The sequence below is a fragment of the Ipomoea nil genome, unplaced genomic scaffold (assembly GCF_001879475.1).
Source record: "Ipomoea nil cultivar Tokyo-kokei standard unplaced genomic scaffold, Asagao_1.1 scaffold2480, whole genome shotgun sequence".
NCBI classification, from domain to species: domain Eukaryota; kingdom Viridiplantae; phylum Streptophyta; class Magnoliopsida; order Solanales; family Convolvulaceae; genus Ipomoea; species Ipomoea nil.
In genome coordinates this window covers 3,799,714-3,818,588 of record NW_017618908.1, presented here as the reverse complement: position 1 = coordinate 3,818,588, position 18,875 = coordinate 3,799,714, and the positions used below count along the sequence as shown (strand labels likewise).

At 35.6% G+C, this 18,875-nt stretch overlaps 2 protein-coding genes and 1 long non-coding RNA gene across 4 annotated transcripts; 2 read left to right on the top strand and 1 right to left on the bottom strand.

Annotated features, from left to right (window-relative positions):
- The first annotated feature begins 318 nt into the window (after window positions 1–318).
- On the top strand, window positions 319–17,829 carry LOC109153256. Its single transcript, XR_002049478.1, has 3 exons — window positions 319–414; window positions 12,734–12,737; window positions 17,819–17,829. It is a non-coding gene; the product is annotated as an uncharacterized LOC109153256 (long non-coding RNA).
- LOC109153255 (SUMO-conjugating enzyme SCE1-like) lies at window positions 3,616–6,910 on the top strand. Its single transcript, XM_019301117.1, has 5 exons — window positions 3,616–3,771; window positions 3,872–3,955; window positions 5,439–5,591; window positions 5,684–5,797; window positions 6,607–6,910. The coding sequence occupies exons 1-5, from the start codon at window positions 3,703–3,705 to the stop codon at window positions 6,667–6,669; spliced, it is 483 nt and encodes a 160-aa protein (XP_019156662.1). The 5' UTR covers window positions 3,616–3,702; the 3' UTR covers window positions 6,670–6,910.
- On the bottom strand, window positions 11,597–12,704 carry LOC109153254 (pathogenesis-related protein 5-like). 2 transcript variants are annotated; one of them, XM_019301116.1, is made up of 3 exons: window positions 12,658–12,691; window positions 12,555–12,614; window positions 11,597–12,479 (listed from the first exon to the last, which is right to left on the bottom strand). In XM_019301116.1, the coding sequence occupies exons 2-3, from the start codon at window positions 12,610–12,612 to the stop codon at window positions 11,794–11,796; spliced, it is 744 nt and encodes a 247-aa protein (XP_019156661.1). In that variant the 5' UTR covers window positions 12,613–12,614; window positions 12,658–12,691; the 3' UTR covers window positions 11,597–11,793. The 2 variants fall into 2 exon arrangements, with proteins under 2 accessions (XP_019156661.1, XP_019156660.1); XM_019301115.1 differs by having other exon boundaries at window positions 11,601–12,479; window positions 12,555–12,704.
- Window positions 17,830–18,875: the final 1,046 nt, after the last annotated feature.

The window sequence follows — 18,875 nt, the reverse complement described above, 5'->3', positions numbered from 1 at the left end:
CTGGAATCAGGAGGCAAGGTTGATTTCCTATTGCTCTTCTTTAATTGAGAAATTGGATATTCGAGAGACAAAAACTCATTAATTTTTAATTTGAGGAGTCATTTGTTTTTAACTTATTTGTTTCGTTTCAATTTTGATGAAGAAATAGAACAGCAACGAAAACTTGCGAATCATCTGGAAAAAAAAAAAAAAGATAGACAAAAAAAACAGGGAACAAGGGGACATAACATTTGGGTAATTTCAAAAGTATCCCAGGTTTCCCCTATCTCTAATCGCTTTTTTTCCTTTACTCGGTCGTTTTTCTTTTTAGATTCTCTTTTAGGGATTCGTCTATACCATCGGTAAAGCTTGGAAGACCGCGACTGATCCTGAGGGGAAATGGATGTTAAAAATAGCATGTCGTATCAACGGAGAGTTCTGAGAATATATTTCGTGATTTATTGGTAAATCTACTTCGATTCTCTCTCAACCAATAATGCGGGACTATTAACATGGTTAAAGCAAATCGTTTGAAGTCAAGACACTGCATGGTACTCTTTCTATCACTATGTTAATTATAGAGATGTTTTCAAAATAAATATCGATATAGGATACTCATATTGATAAAATAATTTGAACTGTTTATTGTAAAAACGGGCATTTTCACCTTTTTATCCGGATTCAAAACCCTAGAAGGATTCTCAATGATTGGTGGAGGGTAAAGTGGTCATTTGCTTGTTTCTTTAAAATATCAGAAAGGAGATTTTAAATAGTTTGGGATCAAAAATATATTTTTTTCAAAAAATAACTTCTAGATGACCACTTAGTTTAGTTTTCTCAAATTTCTCCCGGTTTCACTCGGATTGACTTTTGATCAAAGCTTGGTACGCACTGTACCCGAGAATTTAGGCTTCCAGAAATAGAATAAGTCCCGGTGTTGAATTTATTTAAAAAGTAACTCAAAATAATTAATTCATACACCGTTTTCATTATAAAAATTTTAGAAGAGTGAAAAATGGCTATTTTGAAATTTCTTAAAATAGAATTTAGAAAATTAAATTTTGGGATAAGTTAATAGATATACTTATTAGCCAATTTCAATTTATTGTTTTTCCCTTTTTGGAACATCTGAATAGCTAATTCCATCTCGCTTACCCTTTTTTCCTTCTCTTTGCTGGACTCAATAACCTCAGCTTTCCCCATTTTGGTATCGTGGACTTGGCTCCTCAGCTGATTGTTTTCAGCCTCCAAATCTACTATTCTGCATGTTGCATTAGCAAACTTCTTCTCAGTTTCGAAGTAATAAGATTCCAGTTTTTTAGAGTCCTCGTCAGCCTTTTCCTTTGTCTTCCTCAATGACTTTGTGAAACGAATTCCGAGTTGAAACGTTCGGCCTCCCTTCCCCGAACAATCTGAATAGTTTCTTTCATCTGCACTGATACCAATCTTTATCAGAGCCTATTCAATTGTATTTCCTATGCCCAAGATTTCGCAACCTAAGCTCTGATACCACTTTGTAACATAAAGTGAACCGAATAAAAACAAAACAGAATAGATTACTGGTCAGGATTTGGTTTCTCTATATATACTATTGTTGTTACCGTAACTACATGGATGCCTTTCATCTCTGTATAATTTTTTAATAAAAGACTATGCTTGGAATTAATAAGATATTGAGTTTCTTTTACTAAATATTTTACATGGTATCAGAGCTTAACATACTCCAACGAGAGCTTAAATTTTTTTTTTCTCCAACCTTTTCGATATGTCAATCACAGTCCATACAACCATTATCCGTCTTAAATTTTTATTATTATTCAACATTCAACATTATTGTAAAATTTTACATGATTTATTTGTGCGTTCAATAAATACTTAGAATTTGAATATTTATTGAGTGTTTTTATTATATGGTATATACTCAGTTTTTCATAAAGAGCTATTATCATTGCTAATAATATTTTTTTCTAATTTCACGATGTCTTTCCTTTGTTCCTCCACTCTGCCGGTCAACTCATAGCTATACGCGCCAATTGATTCCAAACGCTTGGCTTCATTTTCCCAGGTAATCCCAACAATTACTTCCATATGGCTAAGCTCGGTTTTATGCTCTGCGGTTGTCTCATCAATCTCATTTTTCTCCTTTGTGGTATATTGTAGTTGACTCTTCAGATCATTATTTACCTTCACCAGCTCATCTATCCTGTTATTTGCCTCACCGAGCTTCTTGTTCAAATCCTTAGGTGAACTATCAGGCTTTCATAGTCCTAGTCAGCCTTCTCATTCGTCTTCTGCGGGATATCTTTGAGCTTTGTAATTTCATGACGGGCGTTGAATTTGTTGGAAAGTTTATCGATGAAGGAATCCATAGTGAATACTGAATGAGAGTTTTGAATCGGGAGAAAGTTTAGAGAGAGAGCTCTTTTAGAGTATAACCTATGAAATCAAATCACAAGACCCTACTGAATACCTCGGCTTAAGAAAGAATCAAATCTCCACTGAATTACCAATTCTATTTCCTATGCCCAAGATTTCTCAACCTAAACTATGATACCACTTTTTATTAGAGCTTATTCAATTCTATTTCTATGCTCAAGATTTCACAACCTAAGATACCACATTGTAACACAAAACAAAATAGATTACTGACCAAGAGTAAGTTTCTTTAGAACTCTCGGGCGACTGTCGAACATCAATCTTCTCATCAGAAGTCGTTTGCCCCTCAACCCCAGCACCATCCACACCAGTCAAAGCCGGAACAAACGACTTGGCGACCGACAGAGTCGCCATTGATAATCCTCTAAAGCCGTCTGATTGCCCAATTGTTGAGGGTTTTGTGGTTGGTCTGGGGAGACCAAGAAACTTGAAGGATGATGACAAAATATACTTGAAATGACATAATTCCCCTCCTACTTCATGGATGTTTAACAGCAAATGTAACGGTGGATCAAAAGTGTCCACCTTTTAAAAAATCTGGACAAAATGTGACAAAATTAATAAAAGCGGGCAAAATGTATATAATGCACAATAAATGTAAGACCAAAAGTGGATTTAACTCTTTAATTTATTAACTGAATGTAATAAATGCATATGCATATAGGGTCAGTTATGTCCTTGCTGATGGCCCATGTATGGTGGGGCCCACCCCAAACCACCCCACTCCTGTACATATATTTTAATTAAATATAAGAAAATATTACATGTATTCTTATTCTTTATTCTCACACTTAAAATATTGATATAGACACTTTTACATGAGTTCACATGAAGAAAATATTTTATCAGAGTCCCGTCACATCAGGGTGTAAATTTGAGGGAGTATAACTCTTAAATATGGGTGTAAATTTGAGGGAGTATAACTCTTAAATATAAGATAATTTAGTTGGTATACATGCTTTTTTATTTAAGAGGTCAACAAATCAAATCCTTTTGATTATGCTTTTTATTTAAGAGGTCAAGAGATCAAATCCTTTTGTATTTAAGTTATTAAAAAATTTTATAAATTTTATTTCGAATTATTTAACATTAATATTTTTAATGTGTTTTAAATTTAGATACAAAAATGCACCTTACCTTAAAATATAAACCTTTATTTTAATTTCTGAATATCATTTTGAATTAAACTTCTTACCTTCATAACATTTGTAAGAAAGCCTATTCATAGTTTCACGTTCATCAAAGAAGCCTGAGCATCAAGCACAAGCAGAGGGGGAAGGAGCAAAAATGTCAGGCGGTATAGCGCGTGGTCGTCTCGCCGAGGAGCGCAAAACCTGGAGGAAGAATCACCCTCATGTCTTTCTCTTTTATCTTTATTCCTCACTCTTTGTGTATATATTTCGGTGTGTGTGTGTTTCTCTAACTGTGGGTTTTTATGTTTTCGCGCTGTTTTTAGGGTTTTGTAGCGAAGCCGGAGACCGGTGCGGATGGGTCCGTCAATTTGATGGTTTGGCATTGCGTTATCCCTGGTAAAACAGGGGTAAGTTCTTTTTCTGCTTTCTCTTCCCTTTTAAGAATTTTTTGCTCATTTCTGAGCACAGATAGTGGGTAAAGTTTTAGTCTTGATTTTTCATCAGTATTTCACTATGCCAGTTGTTTCTGATTTTCTATTGTGTGTGTGATTTGAATTTTAGTATAGTTGTTGAAGCTACCCATTTATTTTGGGTAGTGCTCATGAGGCATTCTGCCTGTCAAGTGTTTGTCATTTTGTAAAGCTCTGTAATTTGACAGTAATCGCAGAAAACTTAGTAGTGTAATATAAAAGTTGCTTATATACGAAGATTGTTATGGCTTATAATGCCCCGTGCACTTGGAGTTATTGTCTGTAATTTAATTAGTAACCTGATTTGTTGGCTGGAATTGCTGTAGTTATGAGTTATTCCCTTGATTTTTTACTGAGTTTTGCAATTTAATGTTCAAAAATAGATGTATGAGCTGAATGGCTATGTTAATTGATAAGGTAAAGAATCTTTGCTCTTCTTGGAAAAATTAGTCAGTCTGATGAGAATAGCCGTAAGGCCTACTTTAAAACTACTCTGCATATGATTCATGAATGCCTATTAAGATTGACATGTGAGGTCTCTAGTGTCCATGATTCATGAATGAGGTTGCTTCCACCAATCCTGAATGAATTTAGAGTTGCTCTTGGTCCTTGGAGAGTGGCTTCAATGTTCAATCTTCTTCAAGCACTTGAAAGGTGGTTGGTTTGTTTGTTTTCTTTTTTTTTTTTTTTTAAATATATATTTATAAAATCTTTGTGCAACAATTGAAATATTGGATGTTACTCGTCTTTGGCATCTTCCTTTCACTGGCTGTTGAATTAAGGAAATGTTTCCTTGAAATTATCTTATGCACCACCAATGCTTAAGGAGGCTTTGCTTTCGGGGAGGGAATTCCAGATGTTATTTATGTCAAAAGTTGTGCATATGAACATAATTGCTTTAGATACATGTAGTTAACTCAGCCTTCAAAGAGCTATTTAACAGTATCATTACATAAGTGAGGCTTTCTTAATGTTAGTCCAGTGTTGTAATGTCTTAGACATAGATTCTGTCAGTGCTTCAAGTATAAAGTGCCTCTCCAGGGTAGAGTGTTGCAGTGCCCAAACTTTCCTGGGTAGAAGATGGTTTTGTAATGTCTTTGTCATAGTTTCATTCCGTGTTTCAAACATAAGGTGTATCTGGGGAGAAGTGTCTTGAGATGTGTATAAGCATGTGAAGGTACTAACAGTAATCTTGCCTACTAAACAAATAAATGCATTTCTGGAAAAGGGTAATTATGTGACACTACCTAATTACCTTTCTCGGGCTTGGCCGCTTGGATACCTGCTATATTGACCATGTACCCTTGCAAAATTTTCAGCACGATGCAGTGACATTCTTTATTGGTCCACTCAGCTTTGTTTTTCATTTCATTTTTCAGCAGTGCTTTAAAAGATTTAAAGAGAAACCCTTTATTTGCAGACTGACTGGGAAGGCGGCTACTATCCACTCACGATGCATTTTAGTGAAGACTATCCAAGCAAGCCCCCAAAATGCAAGTTTCCTCCAGGCTTCTTCCATCCTAATGTGTATCCATCTGGAACTGTATGCCTGTCTATTCTCAACGAGGATAGTGTAAGTGCTTCTCAATGCTTTTCTTCCTCCATTAAAATAGTTATTGTAGTACTCTGATCTCCAATGATTCTATGGACATACCTTTTGTTTAGGGTTGGAGGCCAGCTATTACAGTGAAGCAAATTGTAGTGGGTATCCAAGATTTGTTGGATCAGCCAAACCCCAATGATCCTGCACAAACCGATGGCTACCAGCTATTCATTCAGGTACCCTCTTATTCTGATTGAAGTAACAGTTTTATTGCATTTGTTCCATTCTTTAATTTTCTTGCCCACAACCTTGCCCCAATGGCTCCTCCACCCAGCCCGACAGGGAAGTGGAGGGTAAATTACGGTGACTTAGTTGTCCATTAGCTGGGAGGACCAGTGCCTAACTCTTACAAGGAGCCCACCACATTGGGTGTAACTCCCACACTGCAGCTGTCAAGGCTCGATCTTGTGTCCTTGTCCACAGTCTACCACTCAAGAACTAACTGAGCTGCCCGTGAAAGTCATTCTTTAACTTTCTTGCCCACAACCTCGCCCCCATGGCTCTTCCACCCGGCCCAACAGAAAAGTGGAGGGTAAATCACGGTGGCTTAGTTGTCCATTAGGTGGGAGGACCAGTGCCTGGCTCTTACAAGGAGCCCACCACATTGGGTGTAACTCCCACACTGCAGCTGTCAAGGCTCGATCTTGTGTCCTTGTCCACAACCTACCACTCAAGAACTAACTGAGCTGCCCGTGAAAGTCATTCTTTAATTTTCTTGCCCACAACCTCGCCCCCATGGCTCCTCCACCCGGCCCAACAGAAAAGTGGAGGCTAAATCACGGTGACTTAGTTGTCCATTAGGTGGGAGGACCAGTGCCTGGCTCTTACAAGGATCCCACCACATTGGGTGTAACTCCCACACTGCAGCTGTCAAGACTCGATCTTGTGTCCTTGTCCACAATCTACTACTCAAGAACTAACTGAGCTGCCCGTGAAAATCATTCTTTAATCTTCTATTCCTTAATATGTGGGGTGTTGCTTGCAGGAAACAGGGGAGTACAAGAAAAGGGTCAAGCAGCAGGCCAAGCAATACCCGACTATTATCTAGTACTCTTGTGGTATTGTTGTTATATACTCCGTATTTTGTAAGTATATTAGACAGACATAACTGTTGCTTGGTTGTTAGAAAGAGACATTTGCAGTCCTCAAATGAATAGTGTCACCATTCTGCAAAAAACTTGATCTTGTCTCTGACTAAGGTTTGAAAGTGCATATGTTAGATCTGCAACTTATCCTATGTTTTGATTGCTTTGAATACCTCAATCTCAAGGACATTGTCATGTCTTTTACTAGTAAAGTTCCTCTAAGCATTAGCCCAGTAACTTGGTTCAATTAGTAAGTGAGAATTAGTTCGTGTATCTATTTATTTGGTACGATTAACATTAATTAACGATGTTAATATGAGTGTTAATTGTAATAACATGGCCGTATAGTCATTGATGATGTGTAATTCGACTTTTGAAGTATGTATCATTGAAAACTTTCATTTTTTTAATTTTTTTTTTTATACATCATGTATCTCAGATTATGTTAGTTTGCCTCTATACTTTCCTTTCATATTATGAAAATGATTTTGAAACATTTTAAAAATATCTCAATGTGTGAAATACTTGGGGTATAATATTTTAGTCAAGTTAATACCCGATTTGGTCCCTCGACTATTAGATTTTACTAATTTAGTCCTTGACTATTAAAGTTGTTCAATTTAGTTTCTAAATATGTAATTTTTACCTAAAATAGTTCCTTAATTATTAAGATTTCACCACTTTGGTCCTCAACTACGAAAGTTGTTCAATTTAATTACCAACTATGCAAATGTTAACCTAAAATGTAAGTTTAGTGTGGATTTGGAGACCTTTTTGGAGAGTCAAGGACCAAAGTGGTAAAATTCTAAGGGGGTGTTTGGTTGGATGGAAAACATTTTCCATGGAAAATGTTTTCCTAAAAATGAAGGAGAATGATGTTTTATGTTGTTTGGTTGGATGGAAAAAGTTTTCCTTGAAAATGAGGAAAACAAATTCTTAGCTCATGTTAGGTATTTTGTTTTCCATGAAAAAGGTTTTTCATGGAAAATTAATATGACAATTTTACCATCACCATTCTTTATTAATTACTCTTATTATTATTATTATTATATTATTATTGTTGTGTAGGGTTATATTTGTCATTATACACATTATTCCTTACTATTCCAAACTCAACCAAACAATGGAATTCATATTCTCAGTAATTTATTTTCCACCAACCAAACAATGGAATCTATTTTCTTGGAATTTATTTTCCATGGAATTTCAATTCCATTTCCCTTCAAATATTTTCCAGCGAACTAAACGAGCCGTAATAGTTCAGGATCAGGTAAAAATTGCATAGTTAGGGACTAAATTAAGCAACTTTGGTAGTGGAGGATTAAAGTGGTGAAATTTTAATAGTCGAAAGACCATTTTAAGTAAAAATTGTATTGTTAGACAAAATTGAACAACTTTGATAGTCGATGACCAAATTGATGAAATTCGTAAGGATGAAATTGGATATTAACTCTATTTTAGACTATCAAATTATCTTAATTTACACCTCTACAAGGAATTTCACATTTTGTGAAGGGTATTTTCTAAGGACTAAGTCGTTAGATAATGCTTATACAAGCCTTACCCAGTTCATCTTCCCTGCACATTAATCTCCTCCACAGACCAAAACCTATAAGAACTCGGAGGAGAAGGAGGATAATGCCGAGCGCAACAGTCTTCAATCCCATCCAACTCAAAACCCATTCTTCAATTCTCCCTAAACACCTCTCTCCCAACTTCTCCTTCAAACCCATACTTCTATTACCTTCCAAACCCTCATTCCACGCTCAAACACCGCTCCGATGGAGGAGCATCAGAGCCTGCGCTTCAGGCCAAGAAATCGACATGGTTCGGACCAAAGAAGGGGTCTACACCGCCAAGTCCAAGAAAGTTGTGGTCTTGTGGGACTTGGACAACAAGCCGCCGCGAGGCCCGCCGTACCAGGCGGCGGTGGAGCTGAAAAAGGTGGCCCAGAAATTCGGCGAAGTTGTGGACATGTCGGCGTACGCCAACCGCCACGCCTTCATCCACCTTCCCCAATGGGTCCTCGACGAGCGCCGCGAGCGCCGCCGCCTCGATATTCTCGAGCGTAAAGGCGCCGTGGCGCCGCCGGAACCCTATATTTGCTCCGTTTGTGGCCGGAAATGTAAGACTAATATGGATTTGAAGAAGCATTTCAAGCAGCTTCACGAGAGGGAGAGGGAGAAGAAGCTGAGCCGGATGAGGGCTCTGAAAGGGAAGAAACGGCAGCGTTTTAAGGAAAGGTTTATTGACAATAACCAGAAGTATATGGAGGGTGCCCGGAGCTTAATAACTCCTAAAGAAGGGTACGGTTTGGCCTCGGAGCTGAGGCGAGCCGGGGTGTTCGTGAAGACGGTGGCGGATAAGCCTCAGGCTGCAGATTGGGCATTGAAGAGACAAATGCAGCATTCTATGAGCAGAGGGATTGATTGGCTGTTCTTGGTTTCTGATGATTCGGATTTTTCCGAGATGTTGAAAAGGGCTCGAGTTGCCAATTTGGGGACTGTGGTGGTGGGGGATTTGGATAGATCATTGGGGCGATATGCCGATTTGTGGGTTCCCTGGATTGGAGTTGAAAATGGAGAGATCACTGAGAATGACTTAGTGGCAAAGAAGAGGAGTAATAGTAGATTCTCTGTCAGCGAATTCGACGGTGGAATGACTGAGGAAATTGCTAGTTTTGATGGGTTTATTGATTCGTTTTCTGAAGCAGAGGATATTGATTCTGAGGAAGAGTGTGATGAAGTGTATTGGCTTAGGCTAGATGGCAGACATGGCAAAAATGACAACTACATATTCGATTCTGAGGATGAAGAAACAGACATGGATGACTGATCCTTCTAACGAAGGATGTGAATTGAGAAATTGAAATTCGTGTTCTTGGGATCCCTCGGGTGAGGGGTTGATAAAAATCACTTCGAGATGAAGATACTTGCAGCAAGCTAGCAATGAACATTGCATAGTCTTATGCAGATACATATAGGCAACAAACATTCCTGTCTGCCTGGCCTAAAAGGTCTCAACTCTTAAATATGTAGTTACTGGCCTTCAAACAAATGGAATCTTGGTTTGGCTAATTTCTTTGCAGATTTATATACCTTTGATATTCTCATTGGAAAATTTGTCATATCATTGCAGTGTGCTTTCTTGACTCATGTAAACTTTATTTATTAATATGACAGTCTCAAAATCCAAAATCCTAAATGACAATTTGCTGCAGCATACTGTATTGTTATACCATTGTGACAGTCTGAATAAAATTAGATAAAATGAAGCCTTTGGTCATCAAGTTTGTCACTTACCTGGTTATCTGCATTACAGTCTTTATAGTTTCAACAGGAATGCTTTTAACCCAAAGTTCAATTTTTGTGACAGATGTTAAAGAAATTTGCCTTTTATCTTTTGTCTATCCAGAGAGGAACAGAATCATTCGAAATTGTGTGTTATTAAGAGTATGTTACATAGAAAATTGTGTGTAAATGGCATTATAGAAACCTGTCCTTGGCATCAGCTTTTGCAGATCTTCCATACAATTTATTCTGAATCTTCTCTTCAACTTCTTTAACTTTGCAAACTATCCAACATATGATTATCACAGAAAAAATGGATGCATGCATCTGAACACTGCTGTAATTCCTCCAATTTTTGCTGGTTCACCTCTGAGGTATTTCTTGACTTTTGTCCCCACTAGATCTTGTGGAGTAGTAAATCAAAACAATTCAACGCCCATCAAATGAGAGGACTAGTGTTTGAAGAGTAATAAAACTCTCACGCTGTGACTGCTAAGGTCTGACCTTTTTCACAATTTGTCCACCCAAAAATTAATTGATCTATCTATAATTCTGCATAGACATTCAAGAACCAATTGAGCTATCTATACGATAGCCCTGTTTGGTAAAAAATTGGCCTATAGGCCAATTTTGGCTTATTTGGCCACTATTAATTGCTTGATTTTGATCACTATTAATTGTTTGATTTAGTTAAAATATCAATATAAGTGTTTGATTAATTAACTTTTTGCAACTCCAAAATGCTAAAATTCAAAAAGTTATTCCAAACAACTTTTTTAATTAGCTTTTTCAGAAAATGAATTGTAACAAACAACTATCAGCCAACAGCTAATTTGCCAAACACTTTTTTACAGCAGCTAATGTTATCAACTAATTATACCCCCTAATCAAGACAATCAGCTAACCACCATTTACCAAACAGGGCATATTCAATCATTTTTAACTTAATACAATAACTAAGATATATTTTATGGAAGTTAAGTTTTTGAAAAGTGCAGAAACTTCCATGTAACTTCTCCAACAGTCATATTTTTTTCATTTATATATATATATATATATATATATATATATATATATATATATATATATATATATATATATGTATGTATATGTATAATATGACATATTGCACCTAAACACATGCACTATCTTTTCTTATTTTAATTAGCTGCCTAGACCGTCTAGGCGCTACTCTACCGCTCGACTAGCGCATAGCGCCTATTGTGACTATGCACAGTCCCATGAAAAGTCTACAGCCACTTGACTCATGTCTGATAGCAATGTAGCTAACTTCCATCTAATACAACGAAGAACACATGCATCAACCCTTCCATCTATGATGTCTTACATCATTTTCTTATCATGAAATCTCTTGCCCACAAAACATCTCGACCTAACAGAATTGTGAAGTACTGATAAATCAAGGCAATTCTGTTTACAAGGAGTCATCTCAAAAGAGAGTAAAACTCTTACATTGCGATTGTGGGGGTCGGACTTTTTCACAATTTGCCACCTAAAAATTAATTGAGCTATTCATAGTCCTGCATAGACACTGAAAAACCAATTGAGTTATCCCTACGGACATTTGTGGTGAAATCTCTAAATAGAAACACACCCATCATCAAGTACATAGAAAGATTTATTTTATTCAATCATTTTAAACTTAATACATTCATTACGAGCAGATGGTACAATAATCAGTGATTAATAAGTGCGAATTATTACAATATTTCAACGTTCTAAAACGATATGCATTCACTATGATGCAGATAATTTCTTGTTTCTTTAAAGGTTTGATCAGCTGCCTGGACAGAAGGTGATCAAGTAATCGGAGCCGGCGCAGGTGAAAGTGCTGGAATCGTCATCGTACGCGTAACTGTAAGCTTTAGGGCAGGCGTTCTTGAAAATCCGGGAATATTGAGTCGGCGAGCATGTCGCATGCGTGTTGTGGTCGCCGGTGCAGCAATATTCCGGGGTGTTGAACTGGGCGCAGGCGCTCTTGCAGGCGACGACGGAGCCGGAATCGGTGACCTGGAGGACCTCGGGGCAGTTGGTATTGAGGTCGGCGACGCAGCCGGCGTACTGGCAGTCGCCGGAGCCGCCGGAAGGGCGGATGCCGAGGTCCACGTTGTAGCCGTCGACGAGACTGACGTCGTAGAAGTCCTTGTCGGCGTTCCCGTTCGCGATGGTGAACTCGGCTAGAGTCACCGGAGGCACGCCGCCGCCGCCGCACTTGAGCCCGCCGCAGTCGCCGGTGACGCAGTTGCCGTTACCGCTGGCGTCGAAATTGCAGCCTGTTCTTGCCCAGAACCGGCCCGACCACCCGGCGGGGGCTTGAAGCTCGACGCTTTCTCCGGGGGACAATGCGAAGCCGCCCTCGCCGAGATGGGCTCCGCCGTTGCCGGAAAGTGTTCCGGGCCACACCGTATACGTGCAAGCGTTGTGCAGCGTGAAAGAACCAGCAGCCCAAACATTCGTAATTCCTGCCAAAAACAAACGTAAGATGGCTCAGATTGTTGATATAATTGTGATTAAATGCTAAAGATCGAATTGTTTACCTAACATCATGAGGACGGCGACGACGAGAGAAACGGAAGAATTTGGTAGGGAAGCCATTAGCATTGCGGGAAGAACACAGCTTAAGCTTTCGACGGCGGTGATCGGCGGCGCTAATGGAGGTTATGGTGGAGGAAGATGGATGCATGGATTCGTGGGAGTTAGAATGGGATATTTATAGGCACGTACTCTCCCCAGTTTTTTTTTTTTTTTTTTTTTTTTTTTTTTTTTTAAAGGGAAAATGGCACTTTTTCCCCGTTATATACTTATAGCACTTTTTCCCCCTCAATTATTTAGGTAAGCACATTAACCCCTTCAATTATTCTAAAAGTTGTTGTTTTCCCCCCTAATATATTAAATTGACATTTATATCCTTAAAATAAACATTTTATTTATTTTACTTCTCCAACAAATTATTGCGTATACGTAGGGATGACTACGATTCGGTTCGAACTGAATCGGACACTATAGCAATCGAATTAAAAGTTTCCGGTTATGATTCAGATCTAGAACCCAATATTTGGATTTCAATTTATTAAAATTATGAATCAAAAAAATTGGATCCTGAACCGTGAACTTGCGGTTCCGGACCCGATTCGCGATTTTGAACCGTTTTTATTTTAAAATTTTATTTTTATTTTAAAAATAGTCTAAATTCAACAATAAATATATTTTATTTTTTCAGTTCGAAACATGAACCGTCCATTCTGAGATTTTAATAAACTCTAAATATCGAGTTTCGATTCTAAATTGTAATTGAAATATTTCGGTTTGGTTGCTATAGTGTTTATTTGGTTTGAACCAAATTATGGTCATAATTTGTTGGAAAAGAAAAATAAATAAAATATTTATTTTAAGGGTAAATATGTCCATTTAATATTTTAAGGGGAAAAACAGCCACTTGAATAATTGAAGGGAAAAAAGTGCTATAAATATATAACTCAGGGGGAAAAAGTGTCATTTTCCTTTTTTTTTAATTACGGAGTATAATTTTTTTAAAAAATTATTTTATTTGGGTAGAAAGTTGAATTTGCTTAATTTATTGGACTTCATGCAAATCTATAGATTTTTCCATGTTTCCTTCCAAAAATAAAATTTTGACTTCTTGTCTCCTTGGAAAAAAAAAATATGGTCATTTCTTAGGATATTTCAGTGACAAAAAATTGTCACTTCTTTCTCTTGTAATGACTGACTTTTCTTCATTGTACTAGTCAAAATTGTCACTTCTTAGAGATATTTCAGTGACAATAATAATTTTACTTCATAATATTTACATTTATATAAGATTAGTACTTTTCATATTTGATTAATAAATATTTTTTAAAAAACATAAAATTGGTAAAATTGTAACTTGTTTTGCAATATTTTGGTTTAGTTTCTATAAATTTTAATATTTTAGTCTCTCAATATTTTATAATTAAATTATGTAAAATCAGAACGAAAAGACTTAGTGAATTAAATTTAATTCACATAACTTTACATTTAATTTATATTTCGACAAATTTTAAATCAAATTGCTGTGGCCTACTAATTGACGTTTTGTGTTAAGAGCAGAAAAAGAAAAATACACAATACGATAGAAAGAGATAGGTTAAACATTAATTTTAGATTAAAAGAGTAATTTTGTCTCAAATTATGTAATTTTTCTTCCTAAAATCCATCCATTGAATTGAAATACCAATAGAGGCATTAATTCTAATTATATGAAAATGATGAAATTGCAATTTCTTTCAACTAAACGAAGAAATCTATTTGCCTTTATAATTATGTGAAAATTAGATGGGAATAGAATTGTAATTACTTCCAATTAACGTCCGCGTGAATCTCCAATTGTATTTTTGGATGTGTTCAAAAAGTAGTCGAATTCTTAATAATTCTCTAACAATATATTACATTTCTCCGTATAATAAAATTAGAACTCGTCATATCCATTTCATAAAAATACACTTATTATTTTCTTGTCCTCTTATTTGATCTCAACCCCTACCGTCTACTAGACTGCAGTATGGTCTTCCCAAAAGACCTAAAGGTATATTGAATAAAATTAATAATAACTATATGGCATGGAATTCCAGACAACATACAATACAAATCTGTCTGTGTCCTACCATTTATTTTAAAATGTTAGAGAATGTATACTACTTAGTATTTGTTCATAACTATTTTTTCAACCTAGTACAAAGATGTTCATTTCTGAATTTCCAACTTTTTGGTGTTGAGAGTACGTCTCTTAATTGTGAATATGAAAGATGAAAGACAATTGTTATACCATAGATAGACCATGATTCACCTTACAATGTAGATCTTAGTTCAAAACGACATTCAAATTACGTGCATATAATTAATATATTATGCACTTTCAGTTAATATATTATGTGTATTACACTTAAAATATTAAGTGTGTCTGTATATATATATATATATAGTTAACATATCTGCATGTAGTTATGTCGTCCCAAAAAAAAAAAATCTTCATGTAGTTATAAATTATGTATATATAATTAACATATTATATTATTATGTACATTTAATTTATTTATAAGTACATAATTTGTCAACTGCGAATACATAATATGTTAATTGACGATATACTTTAAATGTCATTTTAAACCAGGGTCTACAATACAAGATGAACTCTGAAACCATGGTATAATTTGCCGATGAAAGATGAATGATTAAATGTATGGTCACAATGGATATCAATTGTTATACCATGGACAAACTAATCAATTACATATATGTTAACATTGTGTATTAGTAGTATACAAATTGTAAATTTTTAACTAAGTATTGAAGTAAATTATAAATAATTGGATTCGGATCCACCTTGCGGAGTGGACTTGAATCCACATTATAATTTGCGAGGACTCACTTGTCTTAGGTCAATTTATGTTGTTTTCCAGTTCGACCCATATTTGGTACGACAGTTCCAGTGTTCCACAACCCAAAAATAGGCCCATATTAATTCAGCACTGAGACAAACAAAAAAAAGTCCTACTCGAGGAGTATTTATGCTGTGCATCCGTATGCACCATGCATGGTGCATACGAATGCAAAAACGACGTCGTTTTATTAAAAACGTCTCCCCTTTAAAAAAAAAAAATTCAGGTTCGATTCCCAGCAACAACATTATGTTGTTCATTCATTCTGGAATTTTAGTTCATAGATTATGGAATTTTAGTTCATTGATTCTGAAATTATAGTTCATTGATTATGGAATTGTAGTTCATCGATTCTGAAATTATAGTTCATTGATTATGGAATTGTAGTTCATCGATTCTGAAATTTTAGTTCATAGATTCTGGAATTTTAGTTCATTCATTTTGGAATTTTTAGTTCATAGATTAGATTATGGAATTTTAGTTCATAGATTATAGAATTATAGTTCATCGATTCTGGAATTATAGTTCATCAATTCTGGAATTTTAGTTCATATGTTGTTGCTGGAAATCGAACCTGATTTTGTTTTTTAAGAGGAGACGCGCGTTTTTAATAAAACGACGTCGTTTTTGCATCTGTATGCACCATGGTGCATACGGATGCACAACATAATTTGCCCTACTCGAGTGCCATTGTGTATCTAATAATGGGTCATGGGTGTATTATATTGTTTGGATTCAAATTTTATCTTCCCGGTTCATTAGATAAATCCAAAAGATTATGGAGTGTTTGGTAAATAGCTGTTAGCTGATTGTGTTATTGAGTTGGAGTGTTGGACCAGAACATGTTTGGTAATTAGCTATTAGCTGATAGATGATTTAATGCAAAATGATTTTCTCAAGAATATGATCGAAAGAGATGCTTTGAGCAGCTTTTGAAGTTTAGCGTTTTGGAGCAATAAGCTAATACAAAAAGCTAATTAATTAAACACTCATATTGATTGTTTAATCAAGTCAAACAACTAATACTGGTCAAACAAGCCAAAATCAACTAATAAACTAACTATGTTACCATACAGGATTACAAGGCCTTAAGTTAAACAAAATATTCAATATTTATATCACACAATTCTTCAATCAATCAATTGTTTAAGATTAGCTGTATTTAAAAAAAATAAAAAAAAAATTAGCTATTAATAAACAATTTAACACCGACATACTGCCAAGGATCTTGTAATCCAATGACACCAAATTACTCCCTCATAAGGGAGGTTGTAGGATTGAGTCTTAGTGGATGCGATATTGACTATATTCTAATAAAGTAAGTAGTATTTAAAAAAAAAAACACAGGCATACTCTTTCAAGCTAAGGCATGATAATATCTTCTTCCAAATCTTTTTTTTTTTCGAACTCCTTAGATACAATTCGAGAATTAAACTCTCATGCACTCATTAATCATTTTAAACATATACATCATTTATCTCTTCAATTAAGAAAATTCAAATTCACTTTCACTTATGTATCAAAATAGTCACACACAAGCCATTTTTCCAACAAATACTCACAAACATAAGTTTTAAAACCTCCCAACATGATACAACTTGTAGTAAGATCTCAAGTTCCAATATCGTGGAGTAGATCAATATTATACTTGTGTAACGTTTCCAAAAAAAAAAAAAATTAAAAAAAAAATCTCTTAAATAACATAGCAACACAACTTTACTCTAAATTAGTTAGAACTAAACATGATTTAAGTCAAATCACAAATGGAATACAACTAAAAAATTACTATTTTTTTCAATGTGTTATATATAGCTTATAGTAAGATCTTAAGTTCAAATATTATGAAGTGAAGCAATATTATATTCCTTTTGCATTAAAAAAAAAAAATCTCTTAAATAACATAAGAACGCAGCTCAACCCTGTTACCAATTGTCTGAATCAACTACTTGTCATTACGCCAAAAGCTATATCTAGTAGTGAAAACTAATTAAACGCAAGTTTATTTGCTTTTAACGCTACATTTCAATGGCAGAATGTTGCACTCGACTCTCCAAACCGCCGCTCATCAACAGAATATGACCAAAAAATTATTTATTTTTACTTCAAAAAAAAAAAAGAGGACCTTTTGGGGAGGGGGTTCACCATCCAATTTGTGTTGTGATGGCGGGAGAATTATTATGCAAAGGGAAAATTGACCACTCCACTGAGGATTTTGAAATTTGTGTGATGGCCGTGACAATGTTGAAGTGTGCTTTTCAGATGAGGAAAGCAATGCATGCAAGCTAGCTCATAGCTCAGCTCGGAAATGGGAATATAGCATAACACCATTTCATTTCATTTCATTTTGATATATATGGTGGAAAACACACAGGCATGAGATAAAGACGTCTGCACTGCACTGCACTTCACTTATAGATTGATGGAGTCAAACATTTTTTTTGTATTCAACTCTCTTTCTTTTTTCTGTGCAAACACCATCAATGCCCATCAACATTTTATCCATTTTCCACTCTTTCCTTTTTCTCGATCTGCATACACTTATACATGCCTATTTCTTTTTTTACCAAGTATATATACACTCCATTACAATTAATTAGCGTACCAAAAGTTATAGTTAATAATAACGGTACAATTTTATTTTCTTATACTTAGCTTGCATATAACAGTTAGTGTCACTTTTTGATGTTGCACTAAGCTATTCAAGTCCACCTAAGAAGATGAATCCCCATTTCCTTCTTTGACCCTCCTCCGGATGGTATTTATAGACTACTAGCTGCAAATTTTAATGGGGTTGCGTGGTCTCATTTTCTCTAATTTTTAGTGGGTTGTGTGGTTTCATCGTTTTCTCTAATATTTAATTTTCTTTATGCTTTCTCCCTTATATAAAAAATAGATCGAGTTGAGTTTGACATAACTATAAGAATAGTCACCTTACAATCATGCTAACAAAGCATGTGTGAGGATATAAATGTAACTTATTAGTTAAACACAGATACTAGACCTTTACTTAGTGCACACAAGGAGCTCGTCACTTTAAGAGATCGTTTTTACACTGCCGCTAGTGAGACTCGATCTCGAGTCATTGTTCTCAAACTTCACCCCTGTGACCAACTGAACTGCCCATGCAGGCAAGTAACAATATAATTATGCCGTAGTGACCAGTACCAATACATAATATTTGCACCACATATGTACATTACACATGTATGTATATATATATACATTCCCTTTCTCTTTGTTATGGGGAAAAGGAGAAAAGAGAAAGGTGGGAGGTAGAGTCAAAAACAAAGTAGATATGATAGAAAGATGGTGACCTAAATGTAGATGGATGGAGGGAGAATAACTTTCAATTACCACAATGATGTGTATCCCCATTACATTAAAATCACCTCAACTTTATATATACCTCAAAGGGATCACTGCTCACAATTCACCATCCCC